Source organism: Epinephelus moara, chromosome 17, assembly GCF_006386435.1.
Source record: "Epinephelus moara isolate mb chromosome 17, YSFRI_EMoa_1.0, whole genome shotgun sequence".
Classification (NCBI taxonomy): Eukaryota; Metazoa; Chordata; class Actinopteri; order Perciformes; family Serranidae; genus Epinephelus; species Epinephelus moara.
In genome coordinates, this window is record NC_065522.1 from 34,249,470 (window position 1) to 34,273,913 (window position 24,444).

Here is a 24,444-nt window from a genome sequence, read left to right on the forward strand (position 1 = left end):
GTTTTAATTGAGATACACTGAATTAAAACATAAAACTCTGCAACTTTAATGTAAAGCTCTGCGTTTCTTAGCCAAGCTTGAACTGTATCTTTACAGATCTGGGCGTCAGATGGTGGAGGAAACCACAACCCTCCAACTGATGTAGTTTGGGATCAACAGAAGTCCTGGAGCGCTGTCGAAAAAGTCACACTCACAAGCCCAATGGGAGAGGTCTGATATCATGTCACATCATCATCACCATCTGTCTGCTTATGTCATAATTTTCTTCATTTTAACCACAACACTGTCTTTTTTGTTTTTGCTTCTTCACCACCAACAGATGATGGACAGGATGACAGTCAGCCGTCCATGAAGCTGGACAAGCACGCTGATATAATAAACTGTGCTGGTATTTTTTATTTTACTTACTTACAAATGCAACACAAAATGTGCCCATGGAAAAAAAATACAATAAAATGATTAAAGATTTTTTAAGAAATGGAGGTGCTTGAACATGAAGAGCATGTCAGAGGGAATTCCAGTAATCTACCCTCTGTATTTAAACCTGAAAACCCATCATCCATCCTTCGCAGACTCCTCTTAGATTTTCAGATGAATACTTTATGATCATAACTTAATGTGACCAATAGAGTCTTTATACAAAACAATTCCTTACCTCCATACCAGCAACATATTTTATCATTTAAGTTTTGTAGCATTCTTTAATAGGGTGATAGTTTTGCTTTATTATTGTGTTGTTATAAAGTGGAATTAAAACAATATTTGTAAAGAATGTGTGTTCTGCATTAAAACTGTATTGTTTTATAAGATGTTGTTTACCATTTAGAGAAAAACATTTTGTGGAAATTGAATACTTTTCAAAATAAAACATGATGTGTGAATGTAAGTTGATTCGTTGTTTCTGTTCCCTACAATTAACACAGCATAAGACAAGTATGTACGCACATTTTCTCATCATTCATGTTTACATTTTGTCTTAACCATACCCACAATCTGCATGACCATACCATCATCTATTTTCTAGAATAAAAATTGGCAATGCACGTTTATGTTAAATTTGTATGTTATTATAAAGCAGGTACGTTGAAACCAATGACTTCTCATCCCAACTTGTCAAATACAGCAACTTTGTCACAACAAAATATGAAAATATGATGCGCTAGGTAGCGTCCTGTGTCAGTTTTTGACGTTGTTTCGGCCATCTTCAGATTTGATAGGAAATGTATTGTTTCTGCTCATTACATGCAGCGGTGGTGTCAGCAAAAGCCGCCGCCAGGTGCGTATCATACCACCTCAAAGAGTGTCTCGGTGCACCAGTATCTGAAACCGAAATCATTGACAAAGCAGCAGTATGTGACGAGTTGGGCTGTTGAAATTGTATACACTCAAGCTTTAAGAGTAAAAACTACTGTGTACAGACTGTGTGATTCAAAAACATCAATTGTCTTTATTCAGAACCATTATGTCTCAATATATTTACAGTGCATGACAGATCTTCTGCTATACCTACTTCTGAAACCTTTAACAGCTGTCCCTTCCACACAGATGGCAAAACAAAATAAAACCAACCCCCCCCCCCCCCCCCCCAAAAAAAAAAACAGACACTCAACAATATAAAACTTTACAAGATAAAAATGATGTTAAGTACTATTAAGTAAGAGCAAAAAAAAGCAGAACACATTGACTGAAATGCAATTCCAGAACCTGTGGCTATCACCTGATGATACTTTCATTGGCTTATTTCTAATTTATCTGCATTCAAAAACAGATAACTGTTTAATTAAGAGAAAGTTGGCATGGATATCCACTGACTAAAACCAATTTCAAATTGGCACTGACTTCTCCTGGGAATCCCAGAGGAAGCCCATGACTCACAGGATTCCCAGCAAAATGTCAGCCTCTAACATCAAGCTGTGCATCACTGCTGGCCTCTCCTCAGGGACGGAGGGACCTGAGCTGAACAGAGCAGACAATGAATCGACAGCTTCTGCAGTACAAGAAAGCAACCTAATTTACAACCTTTTGCCTTCATAGACAAAGTTAAATCAAACGTATTGAAGCGTGATGAACATGTGATATACAACAAGGCAAGGAGAGAATGTTCTTGGGCCAAAATAAATGTAATGACGCTTCTCTCGTACAGCTCTCTGTAAAATCATTTCAACATTTGTTTCTTCAAAGCCGCTGAACGGTCACTAAATCTTCTGTCTGTTCTTTTCTCATGTGAACTGTGTCTGAGAAGCTGAAATTATCACCTGCGTCTGTGGTATCTAAATAAAACCCAGAATAACATGTATGGACACAGTTCAGAGCAGGCCTTTGAAAATAAGTCTCGCATCTCTTTTTCTGCTCATGTGCTAGTCAGTGACCACAGCCTGCACACGTATAACTATGAAGAGCATTGAGTAATTTATTTATAATTTCTAAGCTGTTTCATCTGATGAGAGACATTTTTTGCTAATATGATTTTAGTACCTTGAAACCAAAACAAACTATGTAAATACATATTTCTTTATCTATGTTGGCCTAAGTTATTTTTGTGTAACTCTGAGTTTCCCACAGTGCAGCAGTCCCACCAGCAGCAGCAGCAGAGGCACCATCACTATGGTGAACACCGTCCTTAAGACGAGGAGAACATAAATGAAGTCTGAGCAAACACAAGCCTCCCCGTGTTGAGCTGCAAAGAAAATAGAAAGAATATTAGCAGTTTCCCCAGGAGCTAGCTGCTGCAGCCATGTTGTCATTCTGAAGTCATCAAATACCACTGCTTTGTCAGTGATTTTGGTGTCAGACACCAGCGGCAAAAGCCACTGATGACGCACCAATGGGTGGTGTCAGTTTATAACATGCCAGACACAACCTGTCACAGTGTTACGATACACTGCCGGTCAGCTGAACTGTATCTGTCGTGGTAATATGATATGCAGACGGACAGCGTCAGGTTGAAATGCTGCTGGTAACCATGTAATATAAGGACCTGAATAGTTCCTATACGGTGGGTGAGAGGGTGGTGGATGGGTGCAACAAACCCCTGACTCTTAACCTGGAGGCCAATGTTCACGTTGCATGAATGCAGAAACCATGATGACCTGACCATGTGCTTTCACTAACGTCCCGGCATTGGTTGCGGCGTCCGTGAACGTCAACAGCAGATGCAGAAGAATACCAAGTATGCAATAAATAGCCATGAAAGGCAAATGACAAAGCAGCGATATGTGATAACTTGAGATGAGAGCGTTTGTATCAGTAGTTTGTCCTTTGCAGTTACCAAAAACAAAACAGCACAACTGACAAAGTTAACACCTTAACAATAACGCTGACCACAGTTTGTTAACCACACTTCTACCATCAGGCAGACGCTACAAGAGTGTGACATGCAGGACAACAAGACTGACAAACAGCTTGTACCCACAGGCCATCAGACTGCTGAATAACAGCATCAAACACTGCCTCACTCACTGACTGCTATAACCTAATCTGACTTGCTGCAACCTTTGCATAAGGCACAGTCAGGGATGGGCAGTATTTCTATTACTTGTATTTAAAATACGTATTTCAATTACATTTGAGTATTTTGTAATTTGTATTTGATAAGGCCGAGAAAAAGCAAATGTAATTTGTAACAAAATACTTTTAAGTGGAGTAATTTTGTATTTAAAATAGGGCTGCCACTAACGATTATTTTCATTGTCGACTCATCTGTCGATTATTTCTTCGATTAGTCGACTAATCATTTCATCGAAAGATGTGTTAAAATGTTGAAAAATGTCGGTCTGTCTCGCCCAAACCCCAAAATTACGTCATCTAATGTCTTGTTTCATACTCACGCCAAAGGGTTTCAGTTCACTGTCACGGGAGAGTGTGTAAAGCTGCCAATATCTGAACCTAAGAAGCTGCAATAAGAGTATTTTGGGTACTTTTATAGTACTTTTCTATGAAAAATGACTCAAACCGATTAGTCGACTACTAAAATAGTCACCGATTATTTTAATAGTCGATTAGTCATCGATTAGTTGACTAATTGTGGCAGCCCTAATTTAAAATACTCAAAATATTCTCTCCACGCATCAAAAAACAAAAATAATAGGCTACACATTCTTATAATATTGGATGTAACAATATTTTTACTTATTATTTTTAAAATATTTTTATCTATATGTCTTTTTTAAACTTTAAACATTCAATGTGCCCTTCAGTGACCTAGTGCTCTGTTTTACTGGACTGTGCATAACATAGGAAATTGTATGTTGTTGTGGTTGATGCTTGGGATGAGTATGCTACAAATGAATCGCCTCACGTGGGATCAATAAAGTTGTCTGAATCTAAATCTGAATCAATAAATAATATTTTAGGGTAGCCTACACCAAATTGTGAGAAAACAAGTGCAAATTTACAGTAGCTGCGACCATATTTGCTACTATCACGCCATTAATGGATGAATCATGGTTGTTCTTTCTGGTATAGTTACTTGTGGTCTCTAGTTGCAGCATGTGAATTTTGAGAAGAAGTATTTTTTGTATTTGAAAATACAAAATACATGTATTTTATTTTGATACATTTATTTGAGGGGTATTTTGTATCAAAATACATTTTGATGTATTTTTGCCCATCTCTGGGCACAGTGCACTTTACATTTAAACTCAGGTTTTTAACTTAGTGCTTTGTTTCTGCTTAATCATTTATTTTATTTCAATTTTCTTAAAATCTAACTTTCTTCTTTCTTGTATCATTCTCCCTCCCGCTCCCTCCTTTCTATTGGTGTATCACATCCTTGATTTTTAACCAACAGGTCTGCGCATTAGAGAAGAGTCATTGGGCCTTTCCAAAACCGGACCCTGACCACTCCCACTTTGTTGTGGAGTGCAACTGCATTTGTTGTCACCCTCAGAGCTGAATGAAGCACCTTTTCATCTTAGTTTGAGCCGTTTTCTTTAGTAAGGGTAATATAACTTTATTTGTACGGGGCGTCTTCCATGATGAACACAATATGGCGTTGCACATGGTCAGTAAGTCGTTATCGGTGCAGGCTTGCTGTTGGAGGGTTTTACAACTCACTTTAACTCCCCACTAGTTGGTTTGGGATGGAACTTAATGTGTTGGACCCTCCACATGAACACGGATATGGAGTGAAAGTGGGTAGGAAGAGGATGTAAGGGGTGGTTGCATTAAGGCCCATCCTCTCACTTATCTCATTAGTGTACCATAACACAGGTGTGTAAGTTACAGCAGACAATGACCCCAATGAAGACATGTGAGTTGCAATGCTTGTTTTTTTTTTGTTTTTTTTGTTTTTTTAAATCTATAATTCCATCTAAAATAAAGGCAATCACATTTTTGCACACATTTTTGTGCCTGGGATTGTTTTGAAGGAGACTTCATTTCATATTTTTTGATTGAGAGTAGATACCTCTGCAATAAGCCCTTCACAGGATGGAAATAAACATGTCAGGGTCTTATTCTAAAACATATTTTGGTCTCACCTCTGACAGCCATCCAGCTTTCCACTGATCCTCCAGCTCCAGAGATGTGACACTTGTAGAGTCCTTCATCAGACTTGGAAACACTGTGGATGGTCATCTCTCCTATAGAGCTGCTCCTGATGAGGACGCCATCTTTGTAGAAATCAGCTCTGAGGTCAGAGGGAGTTTCCTTGTTTCTACAGCGCAGAGTCACAGCTTCTCCCTCAGTCACAGGAAGAGCAGGACTCTCCAGGATCACATCACCACCTAACCAACACCATAACAATATTTATGGTAAATACTAACACATATTCAGTGGTTATTTTTTTTTTAATTTCTGTGTTTCCTGTTTAGTGTTGCCTGCTCCCACACAAACACATTGCTCACTGAATCACTGAACAATGCAGCAGTTTGCTCATGTGTGCAGTACACTGAATGATTTGTCTGAAAGCCCGACTGTTTTGTGCCTGCAGGGTTTGTGGTTACAACTCATATGTGGAGTTAACATGCTAAAAACAACAGAAAAAAATACATATTAACCTGCCTTCTTGTCTTTACATTTACCTCTGACAGCCACCCAGCTCTCTGGTGATACTCCAGCTCCAGAGATGTGACACTTGTAGAGTCCTTCATCAGACTTGGAAACACTGTGGATGGTCATCTCTCCTGTAGAGCTGTGCCCAGTGTAGTGGCCATTTTTATAGAAGAAGACAGCTGCAAAGTTGGTGGATGACATCTTGTTTCTGCAGCGCAGAGTGACAGACTCTCCCTCCATCACAGGACGGACAGGACTCTGCAGGATCACTGAACCAGCTGGACAACATGACCAAATGTTTAGAAGAAAAAAGTGAAACAGACAGCATAGTTCAAAAATATAGAACTCGAGGCCTGGGAAATATCTGGTGGTTTGAGAGTTCACATCTACATTCAGTCAGCCTACCAGTGACAGTGATGTTGACACTGTTGCTTCTCCCTCCTCCACCTTCACACCAGTATTCTCCACTGTCTGATGTAAATGCAAAGCCAATGGTGCAGGTCACTGTTGATGTCTCTGTGCCATTGGAACATTTTGGAATGAATTTCTTCATGTTCCTCACTTTGCCTCCAGCTGGGTCATTAAACCCCTCACAGGTGAAATGCACAGACTCATATTCAAAGAACTGCAGTCTGGTTGGAACGATACGAAAAGCTGCATCTGATACTGACAAAAACAGGAGAGCACAAATTAAGAACTTGGTTCACAGAAAGAAACAAGGTGCATATATATAAAAAAGAAAATGAATAGAATATTGCATACTGAAATACAGAATACTCTTCTGTTCAGTCACAGTGCAGAAAGTTAGCAGAATGTGCACACCCCAATACACAATAGACCTTAATGTTTGTATGCATCATAAAAAAGAAGATTTGAAACAAACAAATAAGCAAGTTGGTAGGTAAAAAGGTAAAAAATAAACCACCAAAGTCAGGCTATTTTAAGTGAAAATGCTTGTGTCTGAAGAAGTGACTCGTTCTTTATGTTGAAGAAGAAGAAGTAAGAATCAGGCAAGGAGCTGCGGAGCCCTGATAACAAAGGTTTGTTTTCTTGAACAGTTTAAAATACTTACATTGATGTTTTGGGCCTATTGTGGTTAAACGAGACAGTTCTTACAGGCAACATGCATAACTCTCTGAAGTAGTCAAACAACTCCCAGAGGGCTGTACCACGGAACAAAATTATCAGCAGGGTATGTTGAGTCTAAAGCCAGGGTTTTCCATTCTATGAAGATGGCTCTATTTTAACCTGGCTAGATCACCATGGTAACTAATAGAGCAGACCCAACCTGGTGAGGAGAATTTTATGTTCTGAATTTCAGCTAGAAATCTGCAACATAACATCTTTTTGGCTGCTCTGAGTAACATCGCTTGATCGTGAATGTCAGTATGTCAATCTATGAGTGATACAGATTCTTAACTGTGGGAATATGTTAGATATGCACTTTATCCACGAGATTACAAAAATGCCACTGAAGAAAGCTGTGCAATTACAGTAGCGTTTTCTGTTTTCCTTTCCAGAGGACCCTGCAGTATAGCAACATTGCAAAAATATAATTTAATTTAATTCACAGGGTTGTTCTTGCTCTCACTGTGATGAGTGTGATGGTAGTGTTGTCCGATCCATTTGTCAACGCTGGCTCTAAAAGAAGCCTTCTATAAAACCACAGGTGGCATTATACATTAATTGTTCACTATATTAACATGTCAATGATGTTTACTTGTAAATGAAATGCAGTAAAATTCTTTTAAACCACACCATAATGTTATTATTATGTTTTTATGCTCGCTCCTGATTTGCTGAGGCCCATTCTACACTGTGGTATGCTATGTAACAGCTAATAGATCACAGATTAGAAAATGTATTAATCTATCGGTATTTGTCACGGATATTAATCAACCACTAAAATACATTTCATGTTGATTTAGCCACAAACTAAAGTGAGTTCAATGTCCCTTTCCTTATGGGACAGTGTCAGCATATATACACCGATCAGCCAAAATATTAAAACCACTGGTGGGTGAAGTAAATAACATTGATCATCTTGTTACAGTGCAATGTTCTGCCGGGAAACCTTTGGTCCTGGCATTAACGTGGATGCTACTTGACGTGCTCCACCCATCCCCCAGCAGGAAATGCACCATGCCACACCACAACAACTGCTATCCACGGTGGGTGCTCCTCGGACTGGACTAGACCTGACCTGGTTAAGGCATGAACACAGAACCTCTGGAGGGTGTCCTTTGGTGTCTGGTACCAGGGTGTTAGCTTGAAACTGACTTATAAATTCACACAATATGTAGCCTACTTTTCTGCCAGCATTACTTTTGGCAAAAGTGTTACTTTTTACCAAAACATTTTTTTATATTCTTCAAGGGTGGAAGTAGGCTGCATGGAAAGGTCATTTTTAAGAGTCACTGAATGTGTCACTTGACTTGTTCTATAGGAACACACACAGTACCTGAAGAAGAAAGTCTGGGTTAACAGAACAGGTCGATAACCACCTTTGTGGTACCTGTTATCACTGACTGAGGCTGACTGAGCCAGCTGAGGCAAAGCTGAGGCTCTGCTGAACTTGCTTCGTGGTACTCAGGTTTTAAACCACAGTTTGTTGACTATGGATCAATTAATATCTCATATTTTATTGTCATTAGCTGTGGAAAAGTGATGAGACTGGCCAAGTTGCGAGGTTAGTACATTAGCGAAGTGTCATCAGCATATTAGTTGATTTTTTCTCTCCTCTTTTTTATAGAAAAAGGCAAAAACAAACAAATCCAAAACACAAACTTTCAATGGTATTTCTGTTGCACAGGTGTTAGATTGAAGCTGACTTAAGTGTTAGGGATAGGGTTTTAGAGTTAGGCTTAAGGGTTGGGAACAATTAACAGCTACTTACCAGCTGCCTGAGGATAACTTTGCTGCACATGTGCACCCAGCAGCATCAATACATTCATCACTGGGGAGACAAAGAGGAGAGTTGTGTAAATGGATGGGTTTATTCTGTATAATTAATATTTAATCACTGATATATATATATATATATATATATACAATCATTGCAAAGACATCTTTCCTCAAAAAGTTGAAAATTAAAAAATGAGATGCTAATTACAAACCAGTGGAGAGTTAAGATATTTTTTAAAATACTGAAGGATTTAATGAAATTCCTTAAATATAGTCTCCATAAAGGGCACCTGACACAGACATACGGACACAGGTAAAAGTTGCTGTTGAAATGCAAATAATATTCAAACCACTATGTGTTTCATACATTTTGCCATTTTGCTAGATTTGCCAGTAATGGTCATATTGTGGTTCCCAGTCTAAGGACTAACTCATCGCAAAAAACTGTCATTTACAGAGCCATAACATACTGGAATAGTTTACCTTTCAAAATCCGGCTAATTAAAAATAAATTATCCTTTAAAAAGGACATGCAGAGGCATCTGCTGGCCTGTAGATGAATGTGAAAAGTAGAACATATGCTCTGTGCGTGTTTACAATATTGTGTGTTTCTACAAGTTATGCAATTTTTTCTTTGTCTTTTTGACTTTTAAAAAAATATATATATATATTTTCAATATATTGATTATTTAGTATTCTACTTTGATGTATGTAGCCTACAGTGTACCCAATTTTGAACTGAAATGACTGAATGTAATTCCTTTTTTTTTCAGTCTTTCTTCTTTATTTTCTTTTTTCTGTTTAACTTTCATATAAACATAAGCTTTGTATTTTATAATGTAAATTGATGAAATTGTATGTTTTATATGTAATGTAGTGTAATATATTGTATGTAAGGTGTGGACCCCAGGAAGACTAGCTGATTGCCAAGGCATTCAGCTAATGGGGATCCTTAAAATAAACAAAATAAACAAATAAACATTGATTCTTACAGCGGAACTTCTTTAATTCCACAAGTACATAATCAGATAGATGCAGACACCACACAATAAGAGATGTTCCACTTGGTCATTTATCTTCAGAGCTTGTGTAGGATTAATAAACTGTTAAAAAGAAAAAAAATAATGTATAAATACTCACACAGTCTGATGCAGAGAGCTCTAACCTCCATGGCGTCTTGCTGCTGACTGTCTGAGCATCAGGCTGATACAAAGCTAAATACAGCACAATTCAGTTGAGAGCTTCCTCTTTCTGTGTGCACGTAATTTCCGGTAGTGAGCAGGCTTTGTCTCCAGTTTAACAGACACTTCTGTCAGGCATGTGCACTCAGCACCAATAAATTATCTTAGATTTGGGCAAAAGGAGAAAAAACAAATCACTTGCAGCGCACTCCAGACTAAAGTCCCATTTGAGTTCTGCAACACCCTGCACCTCGGCCACTACTCATTCCCAGCAGGTCATCGAATACTGACACGTTCTCATCCCTAGTCAACACATATCTCTGCTTTGTCAGAGGGCTTTCATGTCTACATATTACATGCTGGGTATCCTCCTGCATCTGCTGTTAACCATCCAGGATGACACTACCAACACTGGCTCATGGTTAGGTTTAGAAAAAAACATCATGGTTTGGTCTCCCAGGTGAAAGTCCACGTTTTGTTGGGCCCATCCGTCACCCCTCACACCTGCCCTATGTGGACTTTCAAGCTCCTTTTATTACGTTGTTACCGACAATGATTCCACCTGATGCCATCCAGCAGTGTATCATAACACTGCAACCAACACATTCTCATCCTAAGTCGTCACATATCAAAGCTTTGTCAGTGGACTTTGTGTCTACATATTACGGGTCAGGTATTCTTCAGTGTCTGCTGTTGACAGTCCAGGACAGGAAAACAACAAAAGCATATAGTTAGGTTTAGGCAACAAAAGCACATGACAACCAACGGTTGAACGTCCACAAAAGCATTAGGTTAGGTTTAGAAAAGGAGAAGCGAACAACGGCCTCCCAGGCAAAAGCTCAGGGTTTGTTCATCCCATCTTCCACCTCTGCCACTTGCCCTATAGGAACTTTTCCAGGTGTTACCAGCACATTTCCAACTGACGCCGTCCAGCAGCATATCATACTAACGCAACCATTGCTGTCCGACCGCATTATGAACTGACACCATCTGTCCGCATATCATATTGCTGAAACAGGCGCTGTCCAGCCGGCTGGCGTCCCTGACAAAGCAGCGGTATTTGACAACTTCGGAATGAGAACAGGCTGCCGCAACAGGTGGCATAACTTGACTTGTCGAGTTATGAACAGGCGCCACCTATCTGTGAATCATACGGCCTCGAAAGGTGACTCTTGCCGTCAGGTATCTGACGCTGCAATCACTGGCAAAGCAGTGGTATTCAGTGACTTTGGAATGATAACTTTGTCACGCCCCTCCCCCGAAACACTCTTACTGGTTTTATGTTCATTTTGCCGGAACAACAATACATTTTTTCTACATTATCTTTTTATGAATTTATTTTGTGGTTTATTTATAATTTCCAGCACATCATGATACCTCATAGTGTAATGTAAATCTCAACTCAGAGTTTCCAGCACTTTGATCTCAACCTGATGGAGGTAACATAAACATATATGATTGTTAAAGGTACATTCCAGCTGTAAAGGTGGTTTATGTTATAACAGTTGTAATGAGTTGCATCCTAACGCTGCCTGTAGACTCTTTAGGGCCTATACTTTGTACCCACCAGATCACTAGCTGGCTGCTGATTTATGACTATAAAGATATCGTGTTGCACTCCCTACTCAGAGGGTATGAGCTCAGCATGGGTTCAGTTTGTATCAACTGTTGCACAATATTGCCATTTGTGGCACAGAGACATTTCTTACCAGTTGCAGTTTAACCACAGTTGTGGCGCCGCACTCTCCCTGAAGTTCAGCTGTAAAAATGAAAGTGAAACTATTTCTTGTGTTTGACTGATATGACTTGTTGACTTTGGCAGGTCAGTTAGATAACTTGTTGACCTAGATAACGTCTGGATTATAGTGTTCAAGTTTATCATTAACTTGTTCCTGTGTAGCTGTGCAGGTTTTTATCAATGAAGTGCGGCTGGTTGACTTTGAGATATACAGTAGGTCTCGTCTACTGTTGTTGGGGGCGGGGCATGTGGACAGTAACTGATTATTATAGTAAGGCACATCTGATATATAAAAATCATTTAATATCCACATCAAACTTTAAACGTTCACATTATTTTACCTCAAAAAAAAAAGAAAAAAAAAAAGAAAAGAAACGGGAGAGAGCTCCAGATCAAAATTCTATTTTAATGCAGAAACTTTTGTTTAAAATTGTTTTGGTTCACTTCAGGAATTACGTTACATGTAGACACATAGCATTTTTTTTCATGTGACATTTTATTTAAAAAAAACAACAACAAAACAAGGCATTTGTTGTGCAATAAAATACATATAGTTACGATAAAAGATGAAAAAAAAAACAGGTCAGAGGTACACAGGTAGAGGAATATTAGAGATATATATTTTAATTTGAACTTTAACTTGACTGTAAAATTATACATAGAAATAACAAATAAAAACAGACATACCTGTTATATATAGTATAGTATAGTATATATATATAGTTCATATTGTCTAAACAGTGGTCTCAAAGAATAATGTAATCTGAACGGTTAAAGTTCTTAAATAATAGCGTGAACTTTTAGCTCATATAATAAACAGCAATATTGTAGGATCACTCTCTGTTGTGCTGCAGACTAAAATAATGTGCAAGACTATTAGATTGTAATGTAGCAGTTACAAGCTTTCTCCACCATTATTGTAAGTATCAGCCTGCAAATTGAAATGAAGTATAAGAAACACATTTTTTCTGTTAGATTTCTTCTCTAAAACAACAACATTTGTCTTTGGAAAAAGGAAAGTGTTTATGTGAGAGATGACAGGTGTTTCACAGCAGGGGGCAGCAATATGTAAATGCACTGTTCACATTATAGCACTGTAACAGTCAAAGACTGCACTTTTTTTTCATTTTTAAAATCTTTGATTGCATACCCTTACATGATTTGCTAAACTGTATTTGTAAAATATCAATATTTTTATTGAATAACATTCAGTTGACAACAGAATTCTGAACAGAACCCCAGACTTGTTTTTATTCTTCTTCCTATAAACGAAGTCTTCAGACGTGTGAACAGAGCAGACAGCACAATGTGGTTTAGCTGTTGCACTAATTAAAAAAGGAACTGATGCTGTGAGTTAAGTATCTTTCTGACTTATCAGATCAATTGAACTTCACTATTTCTCAAAAAAGTACATCAGTTAAAAAAGGTTATAGAATTAATAAATGCATATTAGCTGTAAAGCCTTTGTTTCCAATCTAATATATAAAATATGCAAAGTCCTTTATTGTACAGAATAAAGTAGAATAAATGTTAGTTCCTTAAATTTGTTTTGTTACTGAGTTACAAAAATACAACATTTTGAAACATGACAGGTTTGATAGCTGCATGATAATATTAAATAACATGTTTTTGCTGCTTGCTATTTTCAGTGAAAGTAAAATTCCATTAAAATACTTTTAAAGCATACAATTAAGTTAAACACAAAGCTGCACAACACAACAGTACTTATGATTTGTTTCTTCTTCTCTTGCAGACATTAGCACAGAGTCTTCATTCAGTCAGGTGTCTCTGCTCTCTGTGGCCTGTAATACAGAGCACATAGAGATATACCTGTGGTAAAAGGTCCTAAACTCAAAGGTCTCTTACTCAGATTTTTAGGAGCTGTCAACAACTGGAGGGTATGACCATTTGACCTAGGTTCTGTATTTAAAGGTCCAGTGTGTGTGATTCAGGGGGATATATTTATTCAGTTGTTACATATTTAGCTTAAATAAATCTTCATTTATTGCCAAGTCGTTGTCACAACCCAGATATTGAGATTGATTCATTATTGATAAGCGTGCTGACTAATTAATAATTGGTTTACGGAGTTATTAATTTGATTAGTCGCTTCCCTCGTTAGGAAGGTGGTGCCCCAAAATTTTATTACGAGTGCAAATATTCTCAAAGAGGTATTTCCCCTACAATGCAATACTGCATCAGGGAAGCACTTATTTGTGAGATGAAAGTACTTCATTCTGTGTTTTCACTGGTTTAAATCAGAAGCTTTGGAGACTTATGTGGATAATTCAGCTTCCAGTAAAAACCCTCTAAACAATGAACACTAAAGGAATTCTAACCAGGTGAAGTTTCAGCTGGTTGTAATCTGCAAGCCTCACAACTGGATGGCACAAAATCCCCCTAAATCTCACACACTGTCCTTTTAAGTGCTGAATGTAGGTCATGTGACGACACCTGAATATGTTCCATTCACTGAAGAAGTCCATGAATACAGTCGAAAGCTTAGGAACAAGCTTTGCTAATGACACACAGATGTTTGTTTCCAAGGTTGAGTATGTAAAGAAATATAGTTCGAGTACAATGACTGTAAAGATATAGAGCTCAGTCTGAAGTCATTCAGCTAAACTGAAGGTGTTGCCTTCAAGGCCACTTTGGAGATGTCACTGCTCAGTAAAGTTAAAGCCTGGAGCTCTGTCACTCTGCAACACAAGGGGGAATCTTCAAGGCATCTGTGTCCAGCAAACCTTTATCTTATCATCCATCTATGGAAGAGGGATGGCTATTTTCAGATTCACAGTATCATGACCAACATTTACACTCATATACATTACATTCTGTGTTCTTGACTGATTTGTGACCACTTGACTTCATATTCAGAGGAGAGCACTGACATACAGCTGCAGTGTGAGGAGGTCAAGATCACTTATGAAGAGTGATTAGTAAAACTGAGAGGAAGCTGCTGCCGTCAGTTTTACCTTCCGGACAGGAGCATAGAGAAGTTCCTGCTCTGTTGAACTCGAGTCTTTGGCTGCTGTGGGACTTGGGGTCTCCTTGGAGCTGGATCCGGGTTCTGCTTTACAGATAAGTACAATTCATATTTCATGTTAATACACAAGAAATCTGGTCATCTAAACAGCACTTTTTTAACACTGCAACCTAAAGGAAAACTAACTGATGGTTACCAGGATACTGGTGTTTGGAACTGTGTGAGCTTCGAGTCATTTTAGGGTATGTCGTCACCATATTTTTAGTTTTTTTGCTAATCCTAGCATTCATAACTTTACACGAGGCATGTAACTTTACGATAAGTGACATCAATCATGGGGCAAAAAATTCATGGGGTATCATACAAGAAGTGGTGTGAGGATACGTTTCAGCAGCGCCTGTTTCATTGTACAGACAAAACCAAACTGCAGTTCCCTTTAACGGCAGCCAGACAGATGTAACCATGACAAACATCAGCTGCAACATGCTGCAACACTTCCAGATGAACCAGATGCTTTGGCAAAAAAACAAAACAAAAAGGGAGAATATATTCTGGAAAAGATGAACCTGCATTAAGTTAATACTCCCAAAATCTGCATTTAACCCATGTATGTGCTTTTACACTGTAAATGTACATGACCACTAGTAGGGTAAGAAGTGGTTTTGTCGGGGTCAGAATAACCATAACTTCTCACTGAAGTCTACCTGTAGATCTTCAACCAGATTATAATGTAATGTGTGAACGTCTGCACAGCTTTTTGGAAAATGTGCAAAAGTGTCCATATGCTATTTAATAATATACTAACCTTGCTGGGGAGCTTGTGGAGTCTCACTTATGGTCAAAGCAGAGTAAACAGGTTGAAATGACGATTCATCTTCATCTGAAGGAGACAAACATCAGACACAGACATGGATTTATTACCAAGGCGGTTTTCACTTACAAGGAACTTTCTTTCTTTAATTATTTATTTTTTGGTGCATACATTAAACATGTTTAGAACTGGAAAAAAAAGGTCAAGTACTGCAACATGCAAGAACACAAATATACTAATATATATAAATAAATAAATCACAATAAAAATATGATAATGATACTTTTTAAAAAACATACTACAACTTCAGGGATGTTTCTAGAATTTGAGGAGATTGGAGGTTTACCCAGTCCCCTCATGAGGGTCCAGGGGAATCCCATAGTAGGATGTTTTTTGATGAACAAGCTCTGGTGTGTTGCTTTTGTATGTACTCTGGCATCTTTTTTACCCTTTTAAACGTTTATAAATTGCCCCGGATCATTTATACATTGTCATTTTACAAATATCAGTAGTTGTTAGTAAGAAACATTGAGTAGAAACAAAATACTCTGCAACTGCTGCTGGTAAAACTTAGAGCATTTTCAGGTAAGTGCACCTAAGTATTTGTATTTTATGCTACTTTATACTCCACTACATCTCAGAGGGAAATATTATAGTTTTTACTCTGCTGCATTTATTTGTCAGGTTAATAATACAAAACGTATATAAATATATACACACATGCATGCTGCTTCAGATTCAGAGAGACGTATGTTTTATGCAGGATGGACAAACCTCAGACAGGGGATGTGTAAAGTTAATGGCCGAGCAGATATCTGCAGAGGTAATAGTACAAGGTGTGCGTTAATGTGATGCATGTAGACAGTGTCTTTGAGAGAGGGTATAAGAGTTCATGTCAGTTGGGGTCCTGGACCTTGTTGATGAGGCCCACTGCTGAAGAAACTGTCTTTGTGGTGTGAGGTTTTGGAGGGGCTGGCCGAGTAAGTGAGAGACTGATGGACTGATAAACTTAAAGAGCACATTATAAATACTCAAACTGACGCACTCGTCAAAGACCCTCTCACCTTCTCCTGTGCGTGGTTTTCTGCTGTGGTTTGACTTGAGGCTCAAATTATCAGCAGCGTCTGCAGCGTCTAAAACAAAGCACCATGTGTGACACACTGAGAGGCTGAGAAAAAGATTCACACATCAGTCCTGCTGTTCAGCACGTCTTACCCGTTACTGGAAACAACACCTCAACTGACACGTTCAACATGACAGACGGCAACACAAAGGAACTATTATTATTATTTTAATTGTCACTGTGGTTTATCCGAGTAAAGAAGTTGAAACCACACTGCTTCTCAAAATAAGCAGCGTACGTGCTCATAATGTGTGCTATTAATTAGGAAATACGTTATCCGTTACAGTCCTCACACTATGTTTAACAAAAGAAAATTAAATGTAAAGTGAAGTAAACCTGTGCCCTCTCTCGGTTTTGTGACAACGATTGCATACGTTACACCGTTTGGATCGTCTGCAGCGTCCTCTTCACAGACTGAAACATAAAACATGTTAAGGATCATATTAAGTCTCAATTCTTTGGTCAACTGTTGGAGTTTAATTCAAACATTTTGATTAATTAAACTAACATGGAGCAAAGACTGATAATAAATATCTTTGTGACTGTCCTCACCTGAGCTTAATGCGGCGTCTGGTTTCTTTGAGGAAACTGATGGAGAGAAAAACAAACAAATAGACATCCACAGAGACACAGAAATGACAAAAAACAATGTGGAATATCATCCAACTACTCTGTGTGCTCCTTCCTACTTTAGACAACAGACACAATTATTGCTGGTATAAGCTGTTCAGATGAGTACAACATTGTCAACTGTTTAAAAGCAAATTTAAAAGAAAAAAAAGAGTTAAGTGCATTTCTTGTTGGGTATACATGAAGAGCTTTGCCTCCATTATTAGGATATAAGCTAAAATGATATCCTCAAGGTTACCAGGAATTATAAGGTTTAAAGCTCAGTTGTGAACTAGACAGTTAGCGTGAGCAACATTAGCCGCCATGGCTAATCAGACAACACAGCATACAACAGCTTTAAAATGGAGAGGAAGGAGGGAGCAGTGTCAGAGGCTCTTGACACTAACATGGACAAGTTGCTTTCCTGTTTCAGTGTTTCTATGGAAGCTATTAACATGCTGTATATTAGAAGTAGTCACTTTTCTTTACCTCTGTGTTTCCTGATCTGAAGGAATCCAACCACCACCAGCACCAGAGCCAACATTAAAATGGTGACGGACATCCACAGGAGGATGAGGACATGTGGGGCGCCAGCGTCATCAGAGTGGGGCTCTTGATGAGGTGATGGAGGGGTGACAGAAACGGTATGTGCTGTAACACTACAAATGACACTATCTGTGGAGTTTTAATTTTAAATAGAATTTTAAACATGAGTAGGTTGCAAAGCATAAAACAATGCATAAGAAGCAGTAAATATTACAGATTTGCAGCAGGAAATCTCCACGTGTCAGCCCAGGTGGCTCTACAGCTTTCAGTATTCATGTAAAAGTGCTACTACCATGACTATTAACCCAAAAGTGTTAGTATTTAACAACCTGGGAATGAAACTCAACAATCAACTATCTTCCTTTATCACACTTCCTTTAAAAAAAACACCTGTCATGCACAATTTGTGTGAAACAAGTGACGTTTCATAAGTCACAGCACCATGATGATGTGTAATCTGCAGCCAAACTGGCCACACGATCAGCAAAATATCATCTTTATGTTGTTTTGTTATGTCTCACCTCCGACAGCCATCCAGCTCTCTGGTGATCCTCCAGCTCCAGAGATGTGACACTTGTAGAGTCCTTCATCAGACTTGGAGACGTTGTTAATGGTCATGTTTCCTGTAGAGCTGGTGTTTATGTGGAGGCCATCTTTGTAGAAATCAGCTCTAAGGTTAGAAGTGTTCTTCTTTCTACAGCGCAGAGTCACATTGTTTCCCTCCGTCACAGGAAGAGCAGGACTCTCCAGGATCACTGAATCAGCTGAGGAACATGTCCGTAAATGTCAGCCATGGTACTCATGATGGAAGATTTGTTAAGAAAAATCAAGTTAAGGCCGGCGCAATATCAAAGTTTCACTACACTATTGACCTGGCCGAGAGAGAGAGTCTGTAACCATACATGCACAGAATCGTATCATTGATAGTAAAAAGGCCAGATGGCCTTCAGGGAGGGAGATGAGGCAAAAATGGAAAAAAGCGGAGATGATTTAAGAGGCTCTCGATTTTACGTGAGATTATCGTATGTGTATTAATATCACAATGTCAATATTTTATTTTTAAATATCATGGTTATTGTCAATGATGGATTGCTACGACACCCCTAACACAAGTAAGCGATAATTTAATGCTGTGACAGATAGCTCAACCCTCCTACATGTACAAGTACAACATCTGGCTACAAAAGCGACATATTTTTAATCAAAAGATGCTGTTAATTGTATCAACGTATGCTTCAAAGTTATTATATATATAGAGAAGAAGTATTCTTGACAGACTCACACATTTGCATTTTTGCAGGCAGTGGTCTTGTTATGTTTAAAAACATTTTAGATTTCACAATGACACAAACGAAACAAAGACCTTAGAAACTTTCCCTGTACATTTTGCATGATTCTGTGAAATATGCATTGTTAATGACCTAAATTTAAACCTCAACTTGTTGATCTTAGAACAATGAATTTTATTTATTTTATCAATTGAGTGTCATACTGAAGAATCCTCAGATACTCAAATTCAAAATAAAATGAATTACAATACACTTACCAGTGATGACAGAGATGTTGACACTGTTGCTCCTCTCTCCTCCTTCAGCCTCACACCAGTATTCTCCACTGTCTGATGGATAGGCTCCCTCAATGGTACAGGAGGACCCTGATGGCGTCCTCTCAGTATCACAAACTCGATCAGATTCTACATTATTCCTGATCACTTTCAGTTTGGTCGAGCCATCAGACTCCTCACATTCAAAAGACACAGGCTCATATTGAAAGTGCTGCAGTCTGTCTGGAGTGATACGAAGAAAAGCTGCATCTGAAACCAAGAAAGAAATTATAGTGTCACTACAGAAACATTCAGAACTGGATAAATATGATGTTTATGACATAACAAAATCAACAAAAGCATTGCACAGTCGGTGTCTACACATTAAAATGGGACTTTTTGCAGGATAAATTATGTTTTTTGCTAGCGACATTGTTATTGGTTAATTAAACTGAACCTTAAACAAAATACAACTTTAAACAAAAATGTAGGAACTTACATCATCAAGAGAGACAGATTTAAAACATGCTTTAGATACAGAGAATGATGCAAAATGCTGAGGAGCATCTTTAGGATTTAATCTTTGTCACTCACCACTTTTCTGAGTAAAGCTGTTCAGCAGAGTGACTTCAAGCATCACTGGATAAACATAAGAGCAGAGTTCAGTATCAGACATAGATGGTTTATTGAACTGGATCTCAATCCTAGTGAGACTCAGTACTCACACAGTCTGAAGCAGAGAGCTGTGACCTCCATGGTGTCTTGCTGCTGACTGACTGAACATCAGACTGAAATATAGCTCAAGTACGTAGACGACAACTTCCTCTTCCTGTTCAGTTTATTCTGGTGATGATGCAGAGGCCGGGACCACACACGCTTCAACATACTGTTCATCAGTTGTTAAGTATAAGCACCCAGTTAAGAGTCACGGCCGCCCCAGCTTAACCTGTGGTGGCTGCGGCTCAGTTGCCAGAGTGAGTCTAGTCAACTCTACAACAACTGAAGGGTAACACACCTGATCCCAACCCCCCAAAATGTGCTGTGTGTGTGGTGTTGTCAAGTTTATGTCGCTTTAATGAAAATACTTAATTAAAGGTGAAAGCATTACTTAAGACTGCATCAACTGTTGCTGGGTTGGATAAGATTTGTAAAGACATTCAGGGTCAGTCACTAAACTCTCCCAATAGGTCATGCAGTAATGATCACGAATGGAATTACGAAAGGAACTGCTGTGACGACTTGTGGCCACAAGATGTCCTCATAGAGCATGAGCATGTTCACTCAAAGGGATAATGAGGGAAAACAAGAGAGTTGTATCATCATGACCAGGGGCGATTCTAGGATCAGAGGTTTAGGGGTGCTGAGCACCCAGAGAGCTGCCCAGCCAGGCAAGATAAATTTCACTGTTTTTTCAGTTTAACTCAATTTCATTCCCACATTTGTGAAAGAAAAACACTTTTTGGGAAAGTCTGTGACTAAACCATCAAATCTGATAAAGGTTATTTAAATGCTGAGCCACAGCAAAAGAGGAATGGATTGGAATCATAAAAGAAACATATCGTAACCCTAATTTCTGGGGGAAGACAACTCATTTTGATACAGCAGCTCCTCAACATACACATAAACAGTATGTATGTTTCTGGAGTAAACCAGCCCCCTATAGTGAGTACCAAAAATACCAAAAATGGACCTTGGACTTATTTTTTGGACTTTTATTTGAAATGCAATGCACAACATGTAACATTAACACATTAACAGTAATTGACTTTTTCAATGTTTGTCTCTGCCTTTTTCCTTCTTGTCTGTATTATATAATACAAATACATAAATAAAAATACACTTCAAAAAAGAAAAGTGCTTGAAATCTACAAAATAATAATAATAAATACACACAATAGGAGTTATAATGTTAATGGGCATCCAGTCAGTTAGCTAGTCAGTAGCACCTTGGCTTTAATATTAACACATGCACATGACACAACAGCTAGCTTCTCTCATTCCAATTCAAACAGAGGACAGTGGTACTGACCACCTGTAACGTTTCCTAGCTAGAAAAAACGTCAGCTAACTCCTACCTAACAATATAAACAGTGACCTACGATTAAATGCAGCAAAAATGATATACAGTGATCTTAATTCCTGCTCACAAGAAATATACACATACAACGTCAGCGATAAATGAAAATTTACACAAAATCAACAGTATGTATAAATGGATTAAACAAGAAGTAACAGTCGTGTCAGTTCTTTAGTTTGGCGATAGTGAGGGAGTATGTAACTATAGATAAACTGGGAACGCAGGGATGCGCAAAATATTTATCTAAGGAATCCTAAATGAAGATTAAGATAATTAAATCTCCTATTCGACATCAGCTCTTACCACTGCCCAGCATGTCACCTGTGAGGGGAATTCTTTGCCTCCCTTCTTAGCAGCGAATCATGGAGACGTTTCTCCTGGAGCCCCAGACTGTCACTTTGCAACTCCCAGACTTTCCAGCAGAATGAAACCGGCTGGCGCACTGTGGAGGGGGGTGCGGTTGAGTCTGTGACGTCCTGTGGGTGCCCCCAGTGTCAGTTTCCTTACGCTGCAAAAAGCCTTTGGGTTTGGCACCACTGTGATATGTGGCTGGCAGCTGCTGGCTCTGATGAATCTTTGGTTGAAGAGGCAGTTCGAACAGGCGCTTGTCTACTTTGTTATAATTACTCGCTTATAATAATGATGAAAACAATATCGTTGGCCGTTCAATGTTGTTATCAAAGTTATTATTAACGCGCATAAAAATGCTGAAAACACTGGAGATAAAAGAAAACTGGATAAGCAAAACTTAAAAGTTTAAAATAACTTTGATCGTGAGAGTATAAAAGCGTAACTAAAACGTAAATACAAGAGAGGCTAAGGTACGAAAAACAAGAAACAAAAAGGAAGAGAAGTAAAATAAAAAAGAAAAGAGAGCAAAAACGAGAGAGAGGGCTACCAGAGCGCACATGTTTTTAACCGGCCAAAGTGGGCGGGTCCGATAAGGCGGCCCCTTAGTGGGAAAAATAAGCCCATTATTTTTATTTTGGAGGAAACTTAATGCTTTTTATTATACGAGATCATATACTTTGATACGTTACGCGTGATAGGCACAGACTCTTCTCATTATGGTCAAAATCGGTTCTTAACATCCAATTAAAATGAATACAATTATTATACCGCGTGTATCAGCAGAGTACATGTATAAACTGCTTCAAATACACACACTCTAGACTAACCTATAGTTGCAATCTATAAAGACAAACAAAATGAGGAAGCACATATTCATGAAAACAGGTTGATTAATAAACCCAACTATATTTTAACTCCAAACGTATACTATGGATAAAATGTATAATTTCACTTCCAACAGACATTTCAATTTTGTCACACAGAAACATTTGGTAAGAGAGGGGAGGGCGTGATTTCCCCGGGGCAATGCGAATGGACAGGATGTGGCTAAGAAAAGAAGCATTGTCTCACGACAACTAGTGGGTCGTTCATCACCGTGTTTTGCCCCAAGCCTGGATACTTTAAGATGGCATCTGAAACTTGAGGGATCCCAAGTGAGTTTATACCTCCTTTTGGCCCAAGGATGGCTGAAAGAAGTTTTTGTCCAGTCGGGGGTAATACAGGGGTGAGTCCTAAACATTTGACCCCCGGTGGTCTCTTGTTGTCTTGTTCATTGATAATACTGGTTCCAGGGAAGTCAAGAGAGGCTGTTCCTCTACACACTCCAGCTACATGAGGCTGGGCATCATTATGCATCAGAAGGAACCCAGGGCCCACTGCACCAGCATATGGTCTGATAATGGGTCAGAGGATCTCATCCCTGTACCCAACAGCAGTCAGGGTACCTCTGGCTAGCACATGGAGGTCTGTGCAGCCCTCCAAGGATATGTCTGCCCAGACCATCAATGACCCAGCACCAAACCGGTCATGCTCGAGGATGTTGCAGGCAGCAGAATGTTCTCCATGGCATCTCCAGACTCTGTCACATGTGCTCAGTGTAAACCTGCTCTCATCTGTTAAGAGAAAAGGGGGCCAGTGGCGAATCTGCCAATTTTGGTGTTCTCTTGCAAATGTCAATCAGGCTGCATGGTGCTGGGCTGTGAGCACAGGCCCCACTTGTGGATGTTGGGCCCTCATGCCACCTTCATGGAGTGTGTTTTTGACAGTGTGGTCAGAAACATGCATACGAGTGTCCTGCTGGAGGTCATCTTGGAGGGCTCCTGCAGTGCTCCTCCTGTCCCTCCTTGCACAAAGAAGCAGATAGCGGTCCTGCTGCTGGGTTGTTGCCGTCCTACGGCCCCCTCCACCTCTCCTGGTGTACTGGCCTGTCTCCTGGTATCTCCTTCATGCTCTTGACACTGTGCTGGGAGACACAGCAAACCTTCTGGCCACTGCGCGTCTGGATGTGCTATCCTGGAGTAGCTGCACTACCTGAGCAACTTCTGTGGGCTGCAGATACCGCCTCATGATACCACTAGTGGTGAGGGCACTGGAAAAATGCAAACTTAGCCAAGAATCAACCAGAAAGGACGCAGAGAGGGAAATGGTCTGTAGCCACCACCTGCAAAACCATTCCTAAATAGGGGTTGTCTTGGTAATTGCCTCTCCTTTCCACCTGTTGTCTGTCTAATTTGCACAACAGCAGGTGAAATCGATTCACAATCAGTAATGCTTCCTAACTGGACAAGTTGATATACCAGGTGTTTGATTGACTTTGGTTTCACTGTGATGATTATGTGTTCCCTTTATTTTTTTGAACAGTGTAGAAAAGTACACTCAGTAGAGGGTAGATCAACACCAGGCAGCCATCTTACATCTGCCTGAGCTGATTACGACCACTCTAGACAATTCTTTTAATTATAGCAGATGCCCCATAGAACATTTCAGTAGATATGATATAATTATAAGGGTGAATGTACTTTAAATCAGTGAAACACAGCCACAAATCTTTGATTCATATCGTAATGTTTAGCAGTGTTAA

At 39.1% G+C, this 24,444-nt stretch overlaps 3 protein-coding genes across 9 annotated transcripts in view; 1 reads left to right on the forward strand and 2 right to left on the reverse strand.

The window, feature by feature from the left end:
- The window catches only part of LOC126403823 (butyrophilin subfamily 3 member A2-like), a 66,089-nt gene extending 65,253 nt beyond the window's left edge, over positions 1-836 (forward strand). Inside the window, exons 10-11 of the mRNA XM_050066622.1 lie at positions 97-210; positions 320-836. Coding sequence (XP_049922579.1) covers positions 97-210; positions 320-352 — 147 coding nt within the window. The 3' untranslated portion in view covers positions 353-836. The remainder of the gene's footprint in view (positions 1-96; positions 211-319) is intronic.
- An 809-nt stretch (positions 837-1,645) lies between these two features.
- Positions 1,646-11,821, reverse strand: LOC126403832 (low affinity immunoglobulin gamma Fc region receptor II-a-like). The gene is made up of 7 exons (XM_050066639.1): positions 11,789-11,821; positions 10,039-10,112; positions 8,891-8,950; positions 6,400-6,660; positions 6,024-6,272; positions 5,481-5,726; positions 1,646-2,677 (listed from the first exon to the last, which is right to left on the reverse strand). The coding sequence occupies exons 2-7, from the start codon at positions 10,067-10,069 to the stop codon at positions 2,532-2,534; spliced, it is 993 nt and encodes a 330-aa protein (XP_049922596.1). The 5' UTR covers positions 10,070-10,112; positions 11,789-11,821; the 3' UTR covers positions 1,646-2,531.
- Positions 11,822-12,241: 420 nt separating this feature from the next.
- LOC126403827 (low affinity immunoglobulin gamma Fc region receptor II-c-like) lies at positions 12,242-22,360 on the reverse strand. Of its 7 annotated transcripts, none has more exons than XM_050066629.1 (12): positions 21,834-22,360; positions 20,161-20,278; positions 20,030-20,074; positions 19,439-19,705; positions 18,414-18,656; positions 17,836-18,021; positions 17,290-17,325; positions 17,074-17,151; positions 16,679-16,747; positions 15,609-15,683; positions 14,793-14,890; positions 12,242-14,579 (listed from the first exon to the last, which is right to left on the reverse strand). In XM_050066629.1, the coding sequence occupies exons 2-12, from the start codon at positions 20,189-20,191 to the stop codon at positions 14,538-14,540; spliced, it is 1,170 nt and encodes a 389-aa protein (XP_049922586.1). In that variant the 5' UTR covers positions 20,192-20,278; positions 21,834-22,360; the 3' UTR covers positions 12,242-14,537. The 7 variants fall into 7 exon arrangements, with proteins under 7 accessions (XP_049922586.1, XP_049922585.1, XP_049922590.1 ...); XM_050066628.1 differs by having other exon boundaries at positions 21,816-22,360; XM_050066633.1 differs by having other exon boundaries at positions 17,836-17,958; positions 20,161-22,360.
- Between the last annotated feature and the right edge of the window lie 2,084 nt (positions 22,361-24,444).

Bases quoted from the DNA above. Each gene is read 5' to 3' on its own strand.
- LOC126403827 (XM_050066629.1), bottom strand. From the start codon at position 20,191: ATGGAGGTCACAGCTCTCTGCTTCAGACTGT. The intron at 20,075-20,160 runs GTGAGTACTGAG...ATGTTTATCCAG, and splicing joins AGCTCTCTGCTTCAGACTGT to TGATGCTTGAAGTCACTCTG. The intron at 16,748-17,073 runs GTTTACTTCACT...GCTTTGTTTTAG, and splicing joins AAAACCGAGAGAGGGCACAG to ACGCTGCAGACGCTGCTGAT.
- LOC126403832 (XM_050066639.1), bottom strand. From the start codon at position 10,069: ATGGAGGTTAGAGCTCTCTGCATCAGACTGT. The intron at 6,661-8,890 runs GTAAGTAGCTGT...TGTTTTTGTCAG, and splicing joins AAGTTATCCTCAGGCAGCTG to TATCAGATGCAGCTTTTCGT. The intron at 6,273-6,399 runs GTAGGCTGACTG...CATGTTGTCCAG, and splicing joins TGTCAACATCACTGTCACTG to CTGGTTCAGTGATCCTGCAG.